Source organism: Danio rerio, chromosome 23, assembly GCF_052040795.2.
Source record: "Danio rerio strain M-AB ecotype USA chromosome 23, GRCz13ab, whole genome shotgun sequence".
NCBI classification, from domain to species: domain Eukaryota; kingdom Metazoa; phylum Chordata; class Actinopteri; order Cypriniformes; family Danionidae; genus Danio; species Danio rerio.
Window position 1 is genome coordinate 30,540,837 of NC_141043.1, and position 16,136 is coordinate 30,556,972.

Here is a 16,136-nt window from a genome sequence, read left to right on the forward strand (position 1 = left end):
ACTGAACTTGTGCCCAGAAAAAATGCTACCTCTGTTATTTGGTGATATTTTGGCTTTAGGATATCGACACTGAGCAGAAAGAGGTACAGTGCAAAATTTGCCAAACTAAAATTGCTACATCACGTGGCAACACGACAAATTTATATCACCTTAAGCAGCAAAGAGAAAAGTATGATGAATGCATGGCGATAAAAGCCAGTAAAGTAAAAATATTTTTAAAAATGGGTATTTGTTTTATTTATCTGTACATTTGACTTTAATTTTATTTTAAAATTAATTTAATGTAATTTATTTCAGTAATGTAAAGATGTTACTGTTATTTAGTTTTGTACAACTTTGTTTTAATTTGAAAACATTGTTCGTTTCTAGTTGTTGCTAGATTGCACTGTATACTGTATCTCAGTTGAAAAATAAGTTTCAGCATTATTAGTAATCTGTGTGTGCATTTTTCTTAATAACAAGCATGTTGAGTCATACCACTTGTTTATCGTATCGCAATCGCAAATCGCAATTTTTACCTTAATAATCGCAGTGTGATATTTTTCCCAAATCGTGCAGCCCTAGTACTCTATTCTAACATTGTAAACATTTATTTTCATGCACAACTGTGTGATCGCTATAAAAGAAAAAACATATCAAATGCTTGCCGTAATCATAACTCTAAAATGCGATATGATCATTTAAATGATGTGCACACTTTCGGTTTCATTCTGACTGCTAAGTACTTGTTCATACTTCGCTCGCGGCTCCCAAACGATCACTCTGTGCCACAAACCGAATTTTATTTACAACTGTATATCCCGTTACTCGCAACCTATGCAGGTTCTGTTCACTAAAGTAGACGCGCGCGTGTCTATTATTCAGTAGAGCGCGCACTCTCTGTAATAACAGCTCATGGTCAGCAGCTCACGTCACGTGTGATTTCCCGGCCGCGAAAACATCATTATATGAAGAAAAAAATTACATTTATAGGTGAATTTTACCTTATAAATACAGTTTGTGACTCATTCAACATCATTTGGAGGTGTCAATGTCACTGAGCAACGTATGTGAAACAATGAAAAGACTCGCGCAACCGCCTTTTCTTCTCTCCTGAACTTGAAAATATGATTGGCAGAATCGAAGAAATGCTGGATTAAGATCGCGATCTTTTAACGATTAATTGTGCAGCTCTAATTTCCATTGGATGTATACATGTGTTCAAAACATTTATGTGAGACAAAGCTATAGCTATAATTTAACAGCTACAGATTTGTCACATGGATTTTTTTATTTTTACCAGTGTATAATTTGAACTACAGTTCGGGGTGACAATCAAAACATCACTGATATTAACAATTTTAAACTTCATAAAGAAGAAATGTTTTTAGTGTTTTTAGTTTATTTTCAGAATTTTACAATGATTTCCTAAATCTATTGTGAAATTTGAGTAGTAACTAGGCATGGAATGATAAATGGTTTCAAAATTAATATCGGTTTGGGAAAGTCAAGGTTTTAAAACCGCAAAAATTTTCTGTTATGCCGTTCCTTAGGTACATGTACGTTTTTTTTAATGGTCTGTTTTCACGGAGTGGTAAGGAACGGTTCACTTTTATGGTCGTTTCCACTGTCAAAAGGTACCAAAAAGCGAACCGTACTGTACCACTTTTTAGGTACCTTTTCGGAAGGGTACCTAGCACAACAAAAAGGTACCAAAAGGCAGAGCAAGACGTGCAGCTGAACATTATTGGTTTACAGAGAAACGTCACTAGCGTGTGCACAAGTAAGAGAATGACAACAAAGGAAGCACCAATTTTAAATACACAGCCGGTACATTACACCGATACAGCATATAATAACGAACTATGGTCGACCCAAGCTTAAACAAAACGTGTTGTTGTCTTGATGAACCGCCACAAAGTAGATGATTTTTACTTTTGCCTGCAGACCTCCGCTAACTGCGGGCGCACCTCACGAAACAGCTGAGGCTTTTATACTTGACGCCTTCGCCGTTGAGATATTCTTTAAAATGACAGTGGGTGGTCAAAAGAAAATGGACGTAGAGTCAGATGGATAAAAGTAGGAAGTGTCCTAATAATATCGCTCAAGATTTTTAAACTAATTATTTTTAATTTAACTAATTAACAACCCACACAGCTTTACTTTGACATTCCCTCGAATGAAAATGATGTCGACTGATACTTTCAGTTCAGGTGTATGACAGACATGTCGTACACCATGCCCACAAAAACTAGTACCATTGGTAGCCTTTTGGCAGTGAAATCGCAAGCATGACAAAGGTTACCCTTACAGACCTGTACCATACTGTACTGTACCACTCATTGGAAACGGGCCACAAATGTTTTTTTTTGTGTTGTAAAGAAATCCGTGTTTTTAAAGTCAAAAAAGACAGCAGAAGTTTTATGATTTACTTTTTATATATTTAGCCTGACATTTTTACTGTTTCAAAATATTATAAATGCTCATAAAATTCAATATATTGTGTTCAATGGAGTAAAAAAAAAGTTTTTTTTTTTTTACTCAGACATTTAAAAAGAACTTATGTTAGAGCTGTAATCACAATATCGTGATACTGTAAAACCATAGTATTTTTATCCAAGGTTGTCATGCCATCTTAAACGTATACCGGCCCATGTCTAGTAATAATTGCTAAAATTTCAGCTGACAAAAAATATGCCATTTTAAAATTACACACATTTAGAATTTCTATTCTATTTTCTACTAAATATTTGATCAAGCAAACGCAGCTTTACAAGAGACTTACCAACCCCAAATGTTTGAGCAGTCAGAGGGTTTACTTTTTATTTGCTTATTTAATCCTTAATTTACATATTTAGCTACTAAGTTATTTATTTATTTATTTGTGCTTTTATCGTGTGAAATTGTGCATATGAATTATGCATTATTTTGTAAGCTAGGATTTATTCTGCGAAAAAAAAAAAAAAAACTGTCATTTTGGTATGTTGGCAAAATTTCAGTTTTAAACCACTAAGCAGTTTGCAACTTTGCAAGAGAAATATGCTGGAGGAGGAGTCTTAAACCACAGTTTGCGGTTCAGAACCACAGAAAGTGAAAGTAAAAACTTTCAACATTTCAACACTGGAATTTATGAACAATAACAAGACTGATACTTTTCAAATTATAAAAGTTTGATCAAGTATTTTTAAATGCAATATAGAATAATAAACTGATTTTTTTAAATATACAAGCAACATTTCAACCATTATTCAATTATAAATGTTTGCTGTATTGTTCTGTAACCGTCTATCAATGTTCGGTTGTGGTTAAACATAAATAAGTTTGAATAACAGTCTCTCATTTGTCCTTGTTTGGTGAATTGGTTCACTGGATTCACGTTTTGGCCTGCTGTGAAAGAATCATAGATGCTCCCAGATTTTCATGATGTATCACTGTGGGACTTTTCAGGGTGCAAACATTTTAGTGCACTGGAAGAAATTTGCTATTGAGACAGCCCTTAAAATGCTGCACTGACTGACAAACAATGAGGCTGCACCCTACATTTTTAGCTGGGTTTTCAGCTAATATGCTCTTAGAGAGATGAATCAATTACTGATTCTGAATCTTAACGAGCCACATACTGCCTGATATCATCAATAGGCAATAATATCATACTACTATCAATAAAGCATTGATCTAACAGTAAAACATCATTGCAGGCTATACACTATATGGTCTTCCTGTTAGAGCAAACGCTCACACATGCTGCATTTAAGATTAGGGATGTAATAATGAACATAAATTTTACCTTCAGCCGTACTGTTCTGGGACCAGGGGGAGGCCACAGTGCCATCAACAGGAGCTTCAGTTTGTGTCGCAGGAATCTCCTGCCACACCTTGGCATTAGGGTTCAGACCAGCTCCTTTAGCAGTGACCTGCAACAACAGAAGGAAATGCAATAAGTTCATTAAATCTGAAGGCTTGTTTTTAAATCTTTCAGAGGTTTTATAACACACGCATATTTAGAGGATGGTAGCATTGCTTATTCAAGGGCCCTTATGAAATATTTAAATCATTTCAAGTTTCTCTTCATAGGAAAAGCATGTAAACTGCTTCCTGTGTTGTTCCTATGACACTACGGCTTGTTTACATGTCTTGAGTGACACAGAGTAATGGCAGATGAGCCCACTTAACCTGCGTTTCCTTGACACCACTTTACTACCCCCATCAAAAGCAACCTAAAAAACCCACTAAGAACGCCAAGAATAACCACATGTGAGAGATGGTACTTCAGTCGTAATAATAATAATAATAATATTAATATTGATAATAATCAAAAGTTAACATAACACAACATAAAAAATATGCATCACTTGTGGCTAATATGAAATGTTTTTTACACATTCAGTTTTTGTGCCTGAATGCTATTAGACCATATGGCATGGTTCATTTAATTTGTTCTGCTGCATTTGTTCACAACTGGTTTCTAATTTATTCAGATGCACTCCCGATCAAAACAACCCAAACATTATAAAGCGATTTATTTTATATATATATATATATATATATATATATATATATATATATATATATATATATATATATATATATATATATATATATAAATAAATAAATAAATAAATAAATAAATATATATATATAAATATATATATATAAATATATATATATATATATATATATATATATATATATATATATATATATATATATATATATAGAAATATATATATATTGTGGCCAGTTTCCCGCTGTTTGGACGTACTTTTTGGCCGGGCTGATCATCTTCTTGTGATCTGATCGGCCCATAAAACACTTAGCAGATTGTCATGTTTTTCTGCATCAGTGATTGACAATGCTGTGAGCTGTCACACTCTGAAAGTAAAATGTTTCTTTTCCAGACAGAGCGGCCGTGTGACATAATCTGCAGCCCATTGGTTCTTTTCTTTATTGACATTGGGCTGACCCAATCACAAACTTTCATGTTGGGCTCTGTGTAACGTAGGTATGTATTTGTCAAAATTACGCGCGGGTCCGCACCGCGGGAGAGCAGGCTTTTGTGTCTGCACTCTGCAGCGGAGCACAGATCAATAAATTCCTGTCTATTCTATCCAGTTACCTATCTGTCCATATAAATATACTTTTTTAACTTTTAATCTGCACCACGGCCGCAGCAACTTCCTATGCTGTTTCCTTAACCTGCAAGTCTTTATTTTACAAATGATAAAGAATGTCTGCCTCTCAAGCTCTAAGAGATGTGTCATTCATGTATTTTAAGATGCACTCGGGTCAGAAGACAATCGCATGAGATATCATGACATTGTGTTTTTAATCATCAGCATGATGTAGGCTTATAGTGACAATAATATTTATCCAATATGGTTATTATAATGATATTTATGCATGACCAAACTAGTGTGCATCTTAAGCAACTTTTTTTACATTTAGTTTTGTAGTTCGGGCTGAAACAAATATTTGTTGCATTTTTTAATTGTTTATGTTCATTTGATTGACAATGTAAAAGCTGTTAGCTACGTTTGATGTTTCATTGTTGAGTTAAACATTTTTTTAGGGTCTCTGACATATTGCTTTCATTATTTATCTTTATTTTATTAATCAACATTAACTGTGTGCGTCAGCAGGCAGTTTTTGTTATGCTCATTATTTTCTAGGCTCCTTCAAAACACACAGGCACCCACATTTCCAGTGTGAATTATAATTTTATTTTAATAATAAAAAAATGTAGTTTTTTAATTTGTCAACTCTCATTATTTCCTATATATGGCTTTTGTGCTTTTATAGAATGGGAGTTGGTAAACCTATTCAAGGACATGCACAGATTTTCAATACTTTATTATTATTATTATTATTATAATTTTCCATATCTGCAATGCCTGTATTTTGGCATTTTTTTGCAGTCCACTTAGAATCCAACATGGAAATCAATGTTTTCTTTATTGGCATTGATTGTTTTGAAACTCAAATGACATTAACATGCCTGTGTTTTTATTTCTGTAATAAATATGGCTGTCAAGCCAGAATCTTGATGGTTTATTGTGGGTATGTTGTTTACATGAATAAATCTGTGTTACAAGTTAAACAAAAATTCTAATAATGAATTATATTTTGAATTTAAACAGTATTTGTCTTACGTTTACATTAAATTTACACTTGAATAGCCAAAATTAAAAAAAGTTTTAGTCTTTTAAATGCGATTAATCGCGATTAATTTTCTTTTTAAAGTGTGATTAATTAGTTAATTTTTTTAATTGATTGACAGCACTAATATATATATATATATATATATATATATATATATATATGTGTGTGTGTGTGTGTGTGTGTGTGTATAATATATAATAAACACATAATTAGTCACCATTTTCAGTCAGCACATGGACACTTAAATGCAGAAAGACAAGGACATCTGTCTACAACAAATGAACAGCCAAACAATCATTGGTCACAAGGCTGGTCAATCAAGCAAGCCGCAATTTTTGCAGAAAGGCTTCAGTCATTCTCAGCCAATAGATCTTGATTGAAGAAACGGGAAGATTGACTGTTTCAGTTCAGACCTGCAAGAAGCCACATTTCATCCTAAAACCAGACAGCTGTCACAGGTCCGAGTCAATATCCAGTGCAGCAGCACAATGGAGAGTGTGATTTTGCTTGTATACAATAAATAATTAATATGAACTAGCTTACATTTTACACAAGACCTCGCCAGTTAGTTTGCATCAATCAAGAAATAAAAGTATTTAGTATTCATTTTGAAACAGCATAGGCAAGTTTAAGGGACGCTTAACCCAGAATTAAATTTTACTATTACCATCAAGTCAACCATGATATAAGTGACTTCGTCCTCTTCAGAATAGCATCATACACTACCTGACAAAAGTCTTGTCGTCCATCCAAGTTAAGAACAACAAATAATAACTTCTATTTGATCATTTGGAATCAGAAGTGGTTTAAATGAAAGGCAAAGGCCTCGACATTACGCTTATTTTACCAAAATAAAATATGATCATGCCTTGAGTAATAATTATTTAATTAGGACAGTAAGATCTGACTTTGCTTAGACAAAAGTCTTGTCACTTAACAGAAATAATTTACAGTATAGACTATAAAGCTGTAGTGGAAAAATAATACAGTATATGACTCCCATGAGCTTAGGACTGCATCCATACATCTCTGCAATGACTCAAATAACTTACTAATAAAGTCATCTGGAATGGCAAAGAAAGCTGAAGTATGAGAAGGAGCGCTATTCTGAAGAATTTGCCCTCTCCTGTAGTTTGTAATGTAACGGGCAGCACAAATGTCTTCAACATCAGGCTGTTGATGTTGCCATCCACTCTACAAATCTCTCACATGCCTCCATACTGAATTTAACCCTAAACCATGATTTTTTTTTCCTTTACCAAACTTGACTGATTTCTATGGGAATCTTGGGTCCATGCGGGTTCCAATAGGTCTTCTGCAGTATTTGTGATGATTGGGATGCAGATCAACAGATTCATTAGAAAAAAAACTACCTTCTGCCACTTTTCAAAAAGATCAACTAAAAGTAAAGTTATTATTTGTTGCTCTTACACAACTGCGATCAACAACAAGTTTTTTGTCAGGTAGTGCAGATGATGCTCAGCTACAACAGTTTCAGAAAAATATAATAATTAACAACAAAAACTGCACACACAAACACACACACACACAATTCACAACACAGGCAAAACAAGTTAAAACCGATCCCTCCTGCAATAGACTAAGGTTATGTGAAGTGAAACAACCATCCTGTTCAAGCAACTGTTAATTTCTCTCATTCACAGCCTTTGCAAATGTTTCTGAGTGAATTCACAACTGTCTGGAATGCGAGTTCCTCAGCACATAATGACACAAACACACATAATGATGTTTGTTTGTTATTAAATGTCTTATTTGTTGTAAACAGTGTATGCTCAGATGTGAATGTGTCTGCAAAAAGTACAAAGTCTTCATTATGCAGCTCCACACTGATGTGGAGGCACTCAGGACTGTTTGTCAAGGCTGTGGAATAACAGTGATGTTGTAAATAATATTTAGTTTCCTGTATAGACAGATCGTTTCACTTCATAAGACCTCTGTGTATCATCTTTCATTTTGTTTTGCCTTTATGTTTTTTATTAACTCAAAGTACCAATAGTCTAGGGCTGGGCGATATGGTAAATGCAATCTCGATGATTATTTTTCATATTGAACGATAACAATATATATTTTGATACAAGTTGTTAATGCTCACAAATTTAAAAAGAGTATCCCAACAATGACTAAAGCCACAAAAACTAGAGGATCTAATAAATGGCATAAAATTTGGCCGATAATTTTTAAAATTCTCTAATATCAGTGTGATTGGCTCTTAGATCAATATAGAATTAAAAAAAGGTCAGAGCTTTTCATTGGTATTGACATTAGTTATATCGTGATTCAATATAATATTGTTTATTGGTTCAGCTCTACAGTAGCAATTGACTTGCAATTAATGGATCACGGTTTCAGTTATAAATCTTTTTTAAAGGACAGCTATGATGAAAATCCTCTTTAGTAAGCTGTTTGGACTGAACTGTGTGTAAGTAAGGTATAGTGTGTCCACAGTCATATTGGAGTGATAGAAACACAACAAATCTCTTTTTTTTTGTTAATTTCGTTAAAATAGGATCCACATCCCTCCCATTTTGAGGCCCACCTCAACATGACGTAGGAGTGTTATTTCCCCGCCCACCAAATTGATTGACAGCCGCATATTAACATGTCTTCGTAGTAACACATATAATCATATCAACAAGAGAGGATGTGAGCAAAGCAACTGGGTATAAAAGATCTGTTCAGCTGTCTGTAATCATTAATCATCATCAAATGTGATCAAGAATGAGTTTTACAAACAATTTTAAAACGGTGCAAGTTTGTAATGAACTACAGCAATTTTACCACCACAGCCGCATGTCAGTACATATATAAAAGACAAATCTATCCCAGTTTGTGAACGTTAAATCAAGTTTACTTTGTACATTAACATAAAGGATATCTATACAGCAGTGGATAATATAATTGTGTATCCTGTCACATTTGCGTGCAAAAACAGTCCAAAGTTAAATGTATGCGCTGTGTGTGTGTGAATAATTTTGTAACGACATTGTGAGTGACTCATCATTCTCATCGACTCAATAATAATCGTTGGTGAAGTTCTTACTGTAGTATTTCTCACAAAAGTTACATGACATCTGCTTCCTTCATGTCTGTCACTACCCATGTTTCCATCCACCTATTTTTATGCGCATTTTGCATATGCGCATAAATAAATGGTTGATGGAAACGCCATGATGCGCATATTTTTGAAAATGTGCATTAAAAACATGAGCATAACTGAGTAGAATAAACTTTTCATTCAAAAGAAAAGATGCGCATAAACTGCGATAGAAACAATTCTACTGCACAAATTCTACTATGCGATTTAAAAAAAAGGTCATGTGATTTTGTTAAGAGATCATGTGATGACAAAATGTGTGTAAATGGACAAACCAGCAGGCTGAACACACTGTAAACTATCTGCAATGTTGTTTTGGTCATTCTAAAAAACCTAACCGTATAGGTATTTGTGTTATAATATTATTAATGACCTCCAGAATTAAGAGCTTCTGGCAGACACCAAAAATAGATAGATATTGTCCAGACCCCAGAGCAGACAATTATTATATTCTGAAAGATATAATAAATAATCTGATGGGTGTTTTGAGCTGAAACTTTACAAACACTTTCTGGAAACACAAAAGACTTATCTTAAACCTTGAAAAGGGGGGTAAATAAGTGGCATTTAATGTTCAACCTAGAAAGTCACCTACATACTAGAATTCCTGAGGGAGATTTCTTTACTTATTGATGTCACTACATGTTTAAGACATGCTTCTGCTCCATTTCCACTCTGCTTTTACACTTTCCACTCCCACACACACTAATGACCATGCAGTTACAGAAAACACTGTTGTAATAACACATCATTAACATTTTTCATTTTGTTCAAAACACTTTCAGTAACACCTAAAATACACATATTATGGCAAACATTTTGACAAACTGCCATCTTATAAAGTCTTCACGCCTAAATGAAACCCTTTCAAAAAGCCTGGATTGTACATTTAATTCACGCCTAATATTTTGAACAGAAATTGCGTGATACCTGCTTATTTCACATGGCCACGGGGGCGCCATCGGGAGCAGCCACCTGCTTCCTAACCCTCATCCTCCACATAAACTATCAAAAACAGCTGTTAAGCTTTACGTCTGTAACACAAACAACACTAAAAGACCTGCAAGAATACTATGATAAAGCGTTTCTGGATGCAGGAAAACCAGAAGAAGAGCTCATTTAGGCAGAGAGCAGACATATTGTCATTCCCCCCAAAAAACGCTTATGCTACGGGTCCTCCCAGCCTGAAGTGCAGGAAATCTTTGGTATAATTAAGAAAAAAGGCTACATCTACGCATGTTTAGAAAAATAAGACTATTTAATTATTACTTTGAAAACTACATCGACTTCAAAAGTCAGTGATATCAACAAATTACTTGGAGTTCGTCTGTTCCAGTCGGGTTTTAACTCCGCGAGAGCTCATGTGTGTCATATGACTGCGTGAATAAGCTTATGAAAGCAGGCCGCTGAATGGATGTTGCTGAATTACTGCGTGTTTTACTACTCAGCCTATCGACTAATACAAGTATTTCTGAGCTAAAGAGTCCGTGAATTTAAAATCAGCAAGCAAACTGCTTTAATATGCATCTTCGCTAGCATATGGGCTAATTTAGCCGGTTAACTCCTGTCAAGCTCGACAGCCTTAAAGGGCCAGTTCACCCTATAATTGTCATGTCGTGTCAAACTTCCTCCGTTCTGTACAATATACATGCTTTAGACATGTATAGACATGGCAGCTTCACGTGCAATTTCATCATATAAACATGCTTGTCAATAGTTGCACTAAACGTATAAATGCACAAGTCCTTCTACAATTTTAATAGTCCATTACAGAACAATTTACATAAACAGACAAAACGAGACTGTGATAAGGACGTGAGGGACTGACTGTCAGCCTCACTTCTCTTTCCACTGTCAGTGTCTTCTTTCAGTCTGTCACTGGGGTTCACGTGGGTTTTGGGCAATTTAGAGAAAGCATGTTTTAAGGGAACTTGTCGTCTGTGCATGTGAGCAATCTTAAAACCACAAACATGATGCAAAAGTTGAGCCGCAGATTAGAAATGGCTTTTGTAAACGGGCCAGCCAGGAGATTAATGAATCATCCTGTCAATTGCCAACAAGAAGACGCGTCTTCGACAACATGGCCAGCTTGCAGTTTAGGTGATGTAAGTGCTGTGCTAACCGACCGATGGCCTTATATAGCTAGCGATCATACTTCCCATGACCCTATTTTTAAGAAGGGCAACTGCCAGAGACCAATTAGGGAGGGGTGAAGAGGCCCCGACTCACCATGACGCCTGAGTCTCCCCCGGTCCCGGGTGCGATCTCGTCCTCCCCACGGGTTTTGGGTCCCGGCTCAGCCTCCTCCTGCAGCTGCGGCTCTCCGCCCTGGTCTGAACTCATCGGCCGCTCCTGGCTCACCGCGCCTCCGTCGTGCTCTCCCTCTGCCCCCCTCGGCGCACCCTTTCTGCTGATCGAGTACTTTGCTAATACACCAGAATAGATGCGCAGACAGCAGGCGGTCCGGTTGAAGAAGCTGAACTTATAGAGCGCTCGGTGATGAAAGCTGGCTAGCCTCAGAATGGGCTAGTTCTCCTGCTAACTAGCTGGCTAGCTAGCTATCAATGCATCGACAATTACGGCGCAAGCTCCGACGTTTGTCAGCCGACTGGTGAAAATGACAGCGCGAGCGCCAAAAATAGCGAGTTCGTTCCTCACGCGCCTTCCTCGCGATTTACTCAAGCGCCTGTGCCATAGGGTGCATTCCTAAACGGGCGACCGAAGCGGACACAGGGGACACGCACCTTACCAATGAGTAGGCAGACATTAACACAGTCCGCCACCGTCCCACACTCCTCTGCGACCTCTTGATACCCTCTGAAGTTGATCTGCTCAACTTCCGGTTGAAGCGATGGCTGACGGCAGGCAAAATAAAAGTCATTTTCGCTTCGCAACAGACGCCCACGGAATATTCGTGTTTACTTTTTAAGTAATGTGACAGACATTTTTTGCGCGTTTGTAATCCTAGATAAAACTACAGTCATCGGTTTTGTCACTTTACTCTGTGGAACAACAAACAATATTAGACACACTCTGTCAGTTTAAAACTAGATTAAAGCCACATCTTTTTGCATTAGCATACATATACAGTAAAACACAAATGCTTTTAAAATCCAAATCCTCTTAAGCAGGGGTGTCCAAACTCGGTCTTGGAGGGCTGGTGTCCTGCAGATTTTAGCTCTAACTTGCTTCAACACACCTGCACATGTTTTCTAGAAAGCCTAGCAATAGCTTGATTAGCTAACCCAGGTGTGTCTGATTGGAGTTGGAACTAAACTTTGCAGGACACCGGCCCTCTGGGACCGAGTTTGACGTCCCTGCTGTAAAGAATTGTTAGTTTGCATTAGAGCCATCGGAGCTGGGAATACTTCCCAAAATACATAATTTAAACAGCATCTGTGCATATGTTAGTCTGTTTTTATTATTCCAGAGGTTTCCATAATCCTGGACCAGGCCGTATCGTGAGCAGCTGCTATGGTGGTCATGGAGGAGTGGAGAGCATGGGACTGACCCCAGTAACAGACGAGTCCTTGCATTGATCTTAAAGGGCCAGCCTGTACACCAGTCGGTGACCTCTCCCACCTGCAGCTTCTCTACGATGGATGTCCAGCTTTCTCCAGCCTCCGGCGCCTAGACTGCAGCTCTGCACAAGACGTTTGGCCAAAGGAGAAATGGTTGTGTCCAACTGAGCCTGGTTTCTCTCGAGGTTTTTAATCCTTCATTTTCGCCAATTTGTCACCACTGTATTTTTCTCGCCACTCACCACTGGCTTGCATGGTTTGGGACTTGTGGAGCTTTGCATCGATGGATTTGTTTTTCAGTGTTTGGATTTTCAGCAGTGAAAATTAAACCACACTGATCAAAACTAAACTCAAACTCTAAAAACTGAACTGACACGGTTTAATTTACTATAATCTTCTACGTGAAGCTGCTTTGACACAATCTACATTGTAAACGTGCATTAGAAATAAAGATGAATTGAACTGAAATTAAATTAGGGAGAAGATTAGGAAGTTTTATCATTCAATGAATTTAACGTTAAATATTTGATAGAGAGTGTCGATTTTGTTTTCTTGTTTCACTTCAGACAAAAAGTTATGGGTTTTGAATTATTTATTTTTATTTTTTCGGATTAATAAGTTTTTACCATGATATTTGCTAGTAGTATTTACAGGTTTGGTTTATCTGGCTAGATAAAACGTTTCTAAATAGATTGTCTAACAAAGTGTTGTTTCCCAGGACCTGATAAAAGAGCTTATGTTTTGTCTCATTGAGACAAATTATTAGAAAAATATCCTGTTAATCCTAAATGTAAAGAAGTGCACTATAAAATTATGAATCACATTTATCCTGCAGGAGAATTTCTAAAGTTAAAATTCATTATTGATGACTCAACATGAAACAACTGTACACTTGTTTTTCCAATGTAATGAGTTTCACAGATTTTGGGACGAAGTACCAGTTTGGATACAACAGAAAATATCTGTAAGACTTGTCTTGTCATGAGAAGTTATGAAGTTTGGCCAATTACTTAAGGATAAAAAGAAATCTTATATAATGAATAAATTTGTTATTATTACAATTCTATATTCATAAATGTACATTTTTCAAAATTCCCCCAAGACTAGTGGCTGTTTAAAGAAGAATGTGTGTTATATTTGTAGACATTAAGAGAGATGAAAAGTCAAAAAGCAAGACATTTTGAGAACTTTAACTCCCCTGCTACTTAATTTTCTTTATCATTTTTTGTAAATTTTTGTTATTTTATTTATTTAAATCTGCTGTATTATTGAGGATGGAAAGATTGTGATGTAAATTGATTTTTATCTCAGTCTTTGTGTAATTCCCAAAAGTACTATTGGCTTTGTTACTGTTCAAGCATTTTTAATAAAAAAAGCTCTTTGCCCAAAAAAAATGATTATTAAAAGCTGTACACATTTTACGCATTTGCTGCTTCTCAATGGGTCTAGTAAAATACGGTGAAAAACTTTTTTTAAAGCTGGATAAATTGTAATAAATACGATATAAAAAATTGAATACAGACCAATTCTTATCAATCCATGATTTAAAATGTGGGGACTGGGGAGCTATAATTTCAGAACGAGGAAGAATAAATATACAGCTGTTTGTAAATAATACCACATCATTTGTACTCAGAAATTGCATACGTCTTTGTTGAAAGCTATTCACGTTGGCTTGGTTCAGCTGATCAAAGGGTAATTGGGTTATTCTTTTGTAATACCAAGGTTGGGCAATCTAATTATTTCTTGATATTAATTTTACAGGGCAGAGCTGTAATAAAAGCACTTTAAGAATGTTAGTAAAAACACAGCTTTTCCCTTCTTAAGTTAAGAACAGAGACCCCTTGTTTTTTTTCCTGAAGATATTCGAATTCGAACAAGATTTCACTCTTTTCCACTTCTACCAAAGGCAAAAGAAGTTCAGTTTTAAATTATTAAAGATTTTTATTCTTGTAATCAGTTCCCCAGACATGGATTTAAAATGGATTGTAATGTTTGTACCTTTTGTGATGCAGACATAGTATCATTGTAACACGTTTTATTTATGCAAATCTGCAAAAAAAAAAAAAAAAAGGTTGTGGGATAACATTTCTGTTTGGTTAAGATTGAAATATGTGATACCTGATTTTGATTTGTAAAATATGTATCTTTTTTTCAGAATTTTTTTCAGGATTTTCGGTTAGCAATTTTGTGACTGTGGCAGCACAGTGCGCAGTGGGTAGCAAAATCGCCTCACAGCAAGAAGATCACTGGTTCGAGCCCCAGCTGGACCAGTGACATTTCTGTGTGAACAAATCACTGGCACTATCCTTCCTACACTTCAATAACTGTACTCTTCCAGAGTGAGTAAAAGGGCTCACAAAATCACTCTGGACGCCTTGCACCCAGCACACTTCCTGTTTGAACTATTGCCATCTGGTCGGCACAACAGAGCACAAAAACAGCCAGACACAGGAAAAGTTTCTTTCCTCAGGCCATCAATCTCATGAACAGTTAAATATTCCCCTACTGTGCAATAAACATGCAATACTTTCTCATAAACACTTGTACAAAGCACTGTATAACCTGTATATTTATAACAAATCTGTACATGCAATTCAACAAAGATATTTTTGACTACTGCATCTTTGTTTAATGCTTATAGTCTTTTTTCATTTTATTTTATTGTCATTTGTAACTGTATGTACACTGGAAGATTCTGTAGCCAAAACAAATTTCGTGTGAAGCACACTTGGCAATAAAACTGATACTGAAAAAAAACATGCAGCTGTAATATTATAGCATGTCAAAAATGGTATTGGTACTGGTATCTGCTGATGAACAAATTTCTTTCACCTTTACAGGGCAGTTTCTTTGTTATTATAATGGAAAGTTGGCAGCTAGCTCTCTGCAACTCTCACATGGTCACCCACCAAAGCTAAACTGGGTTGCACCTGGTCAGTACCTAGATGGGAGACCACATGGGAAAAGGTTGATGCCGGAAGGGGTGTTAGTGAGGCCAGCAGGGGGCACTCAAAGGTTTTTGTGGGTCCTAACGCCCCAGTATATTGATGAGGATTCTATACTGCTCAGTAAAGACAAAGACAGAGAAGTTAAACAGAGGTCCTGACTCTCTGTGGTCATTAAAAAATCCCAGGAAGACCTTCGAAAAAAAAAAAAAAAGAGTAGGGGTTTTAGAGAGACTTCCTGGTAGTGTAAAGCGCTTTGATTGCCCGCGAGACCATTTGATCCGGGCCCATCCATCAATTCAAAATCACCCCTCAGGAAAAAATAAAAAATAAATACATTTCTGTTATAGAAAGTGATAATTGTACACATTCGTTGTCCTGCAAAGCTCAGTTTCACATGAAAAATGACTAAAA

General features: G+C 36.1%; 1 protein-coding gene across 2 annotated transcripts in view; it reads right to left on the reverse strand.

Annotated features, from left to right (window-relative positions):
- The window catches only part of larp4aa (La ribonucleoprotein 4Aa), a 29,831-nt gene extending 17,536 nt beyond the window's left edge, over positions 1-12,295 (reverse strand). The window contains 2 exon segments of one of the 2 annotated variants that reach the window (NM_001423566.1): positions 3,767-3,893; positions 11,483-12,295. In NM_001423566.1, the coding sequence (NP_001410495.1) occupies positions 3,767-3,893; positions 11,483-11,596 (241 nt within the window). In that variant the 5' untranslated portion in view covers positions 11,597-12,295. 2 annotated transcript variants of the gene reach the window in all.
- Positions 12,296-16,136: the final 3,841 nt, after the last annotated feature.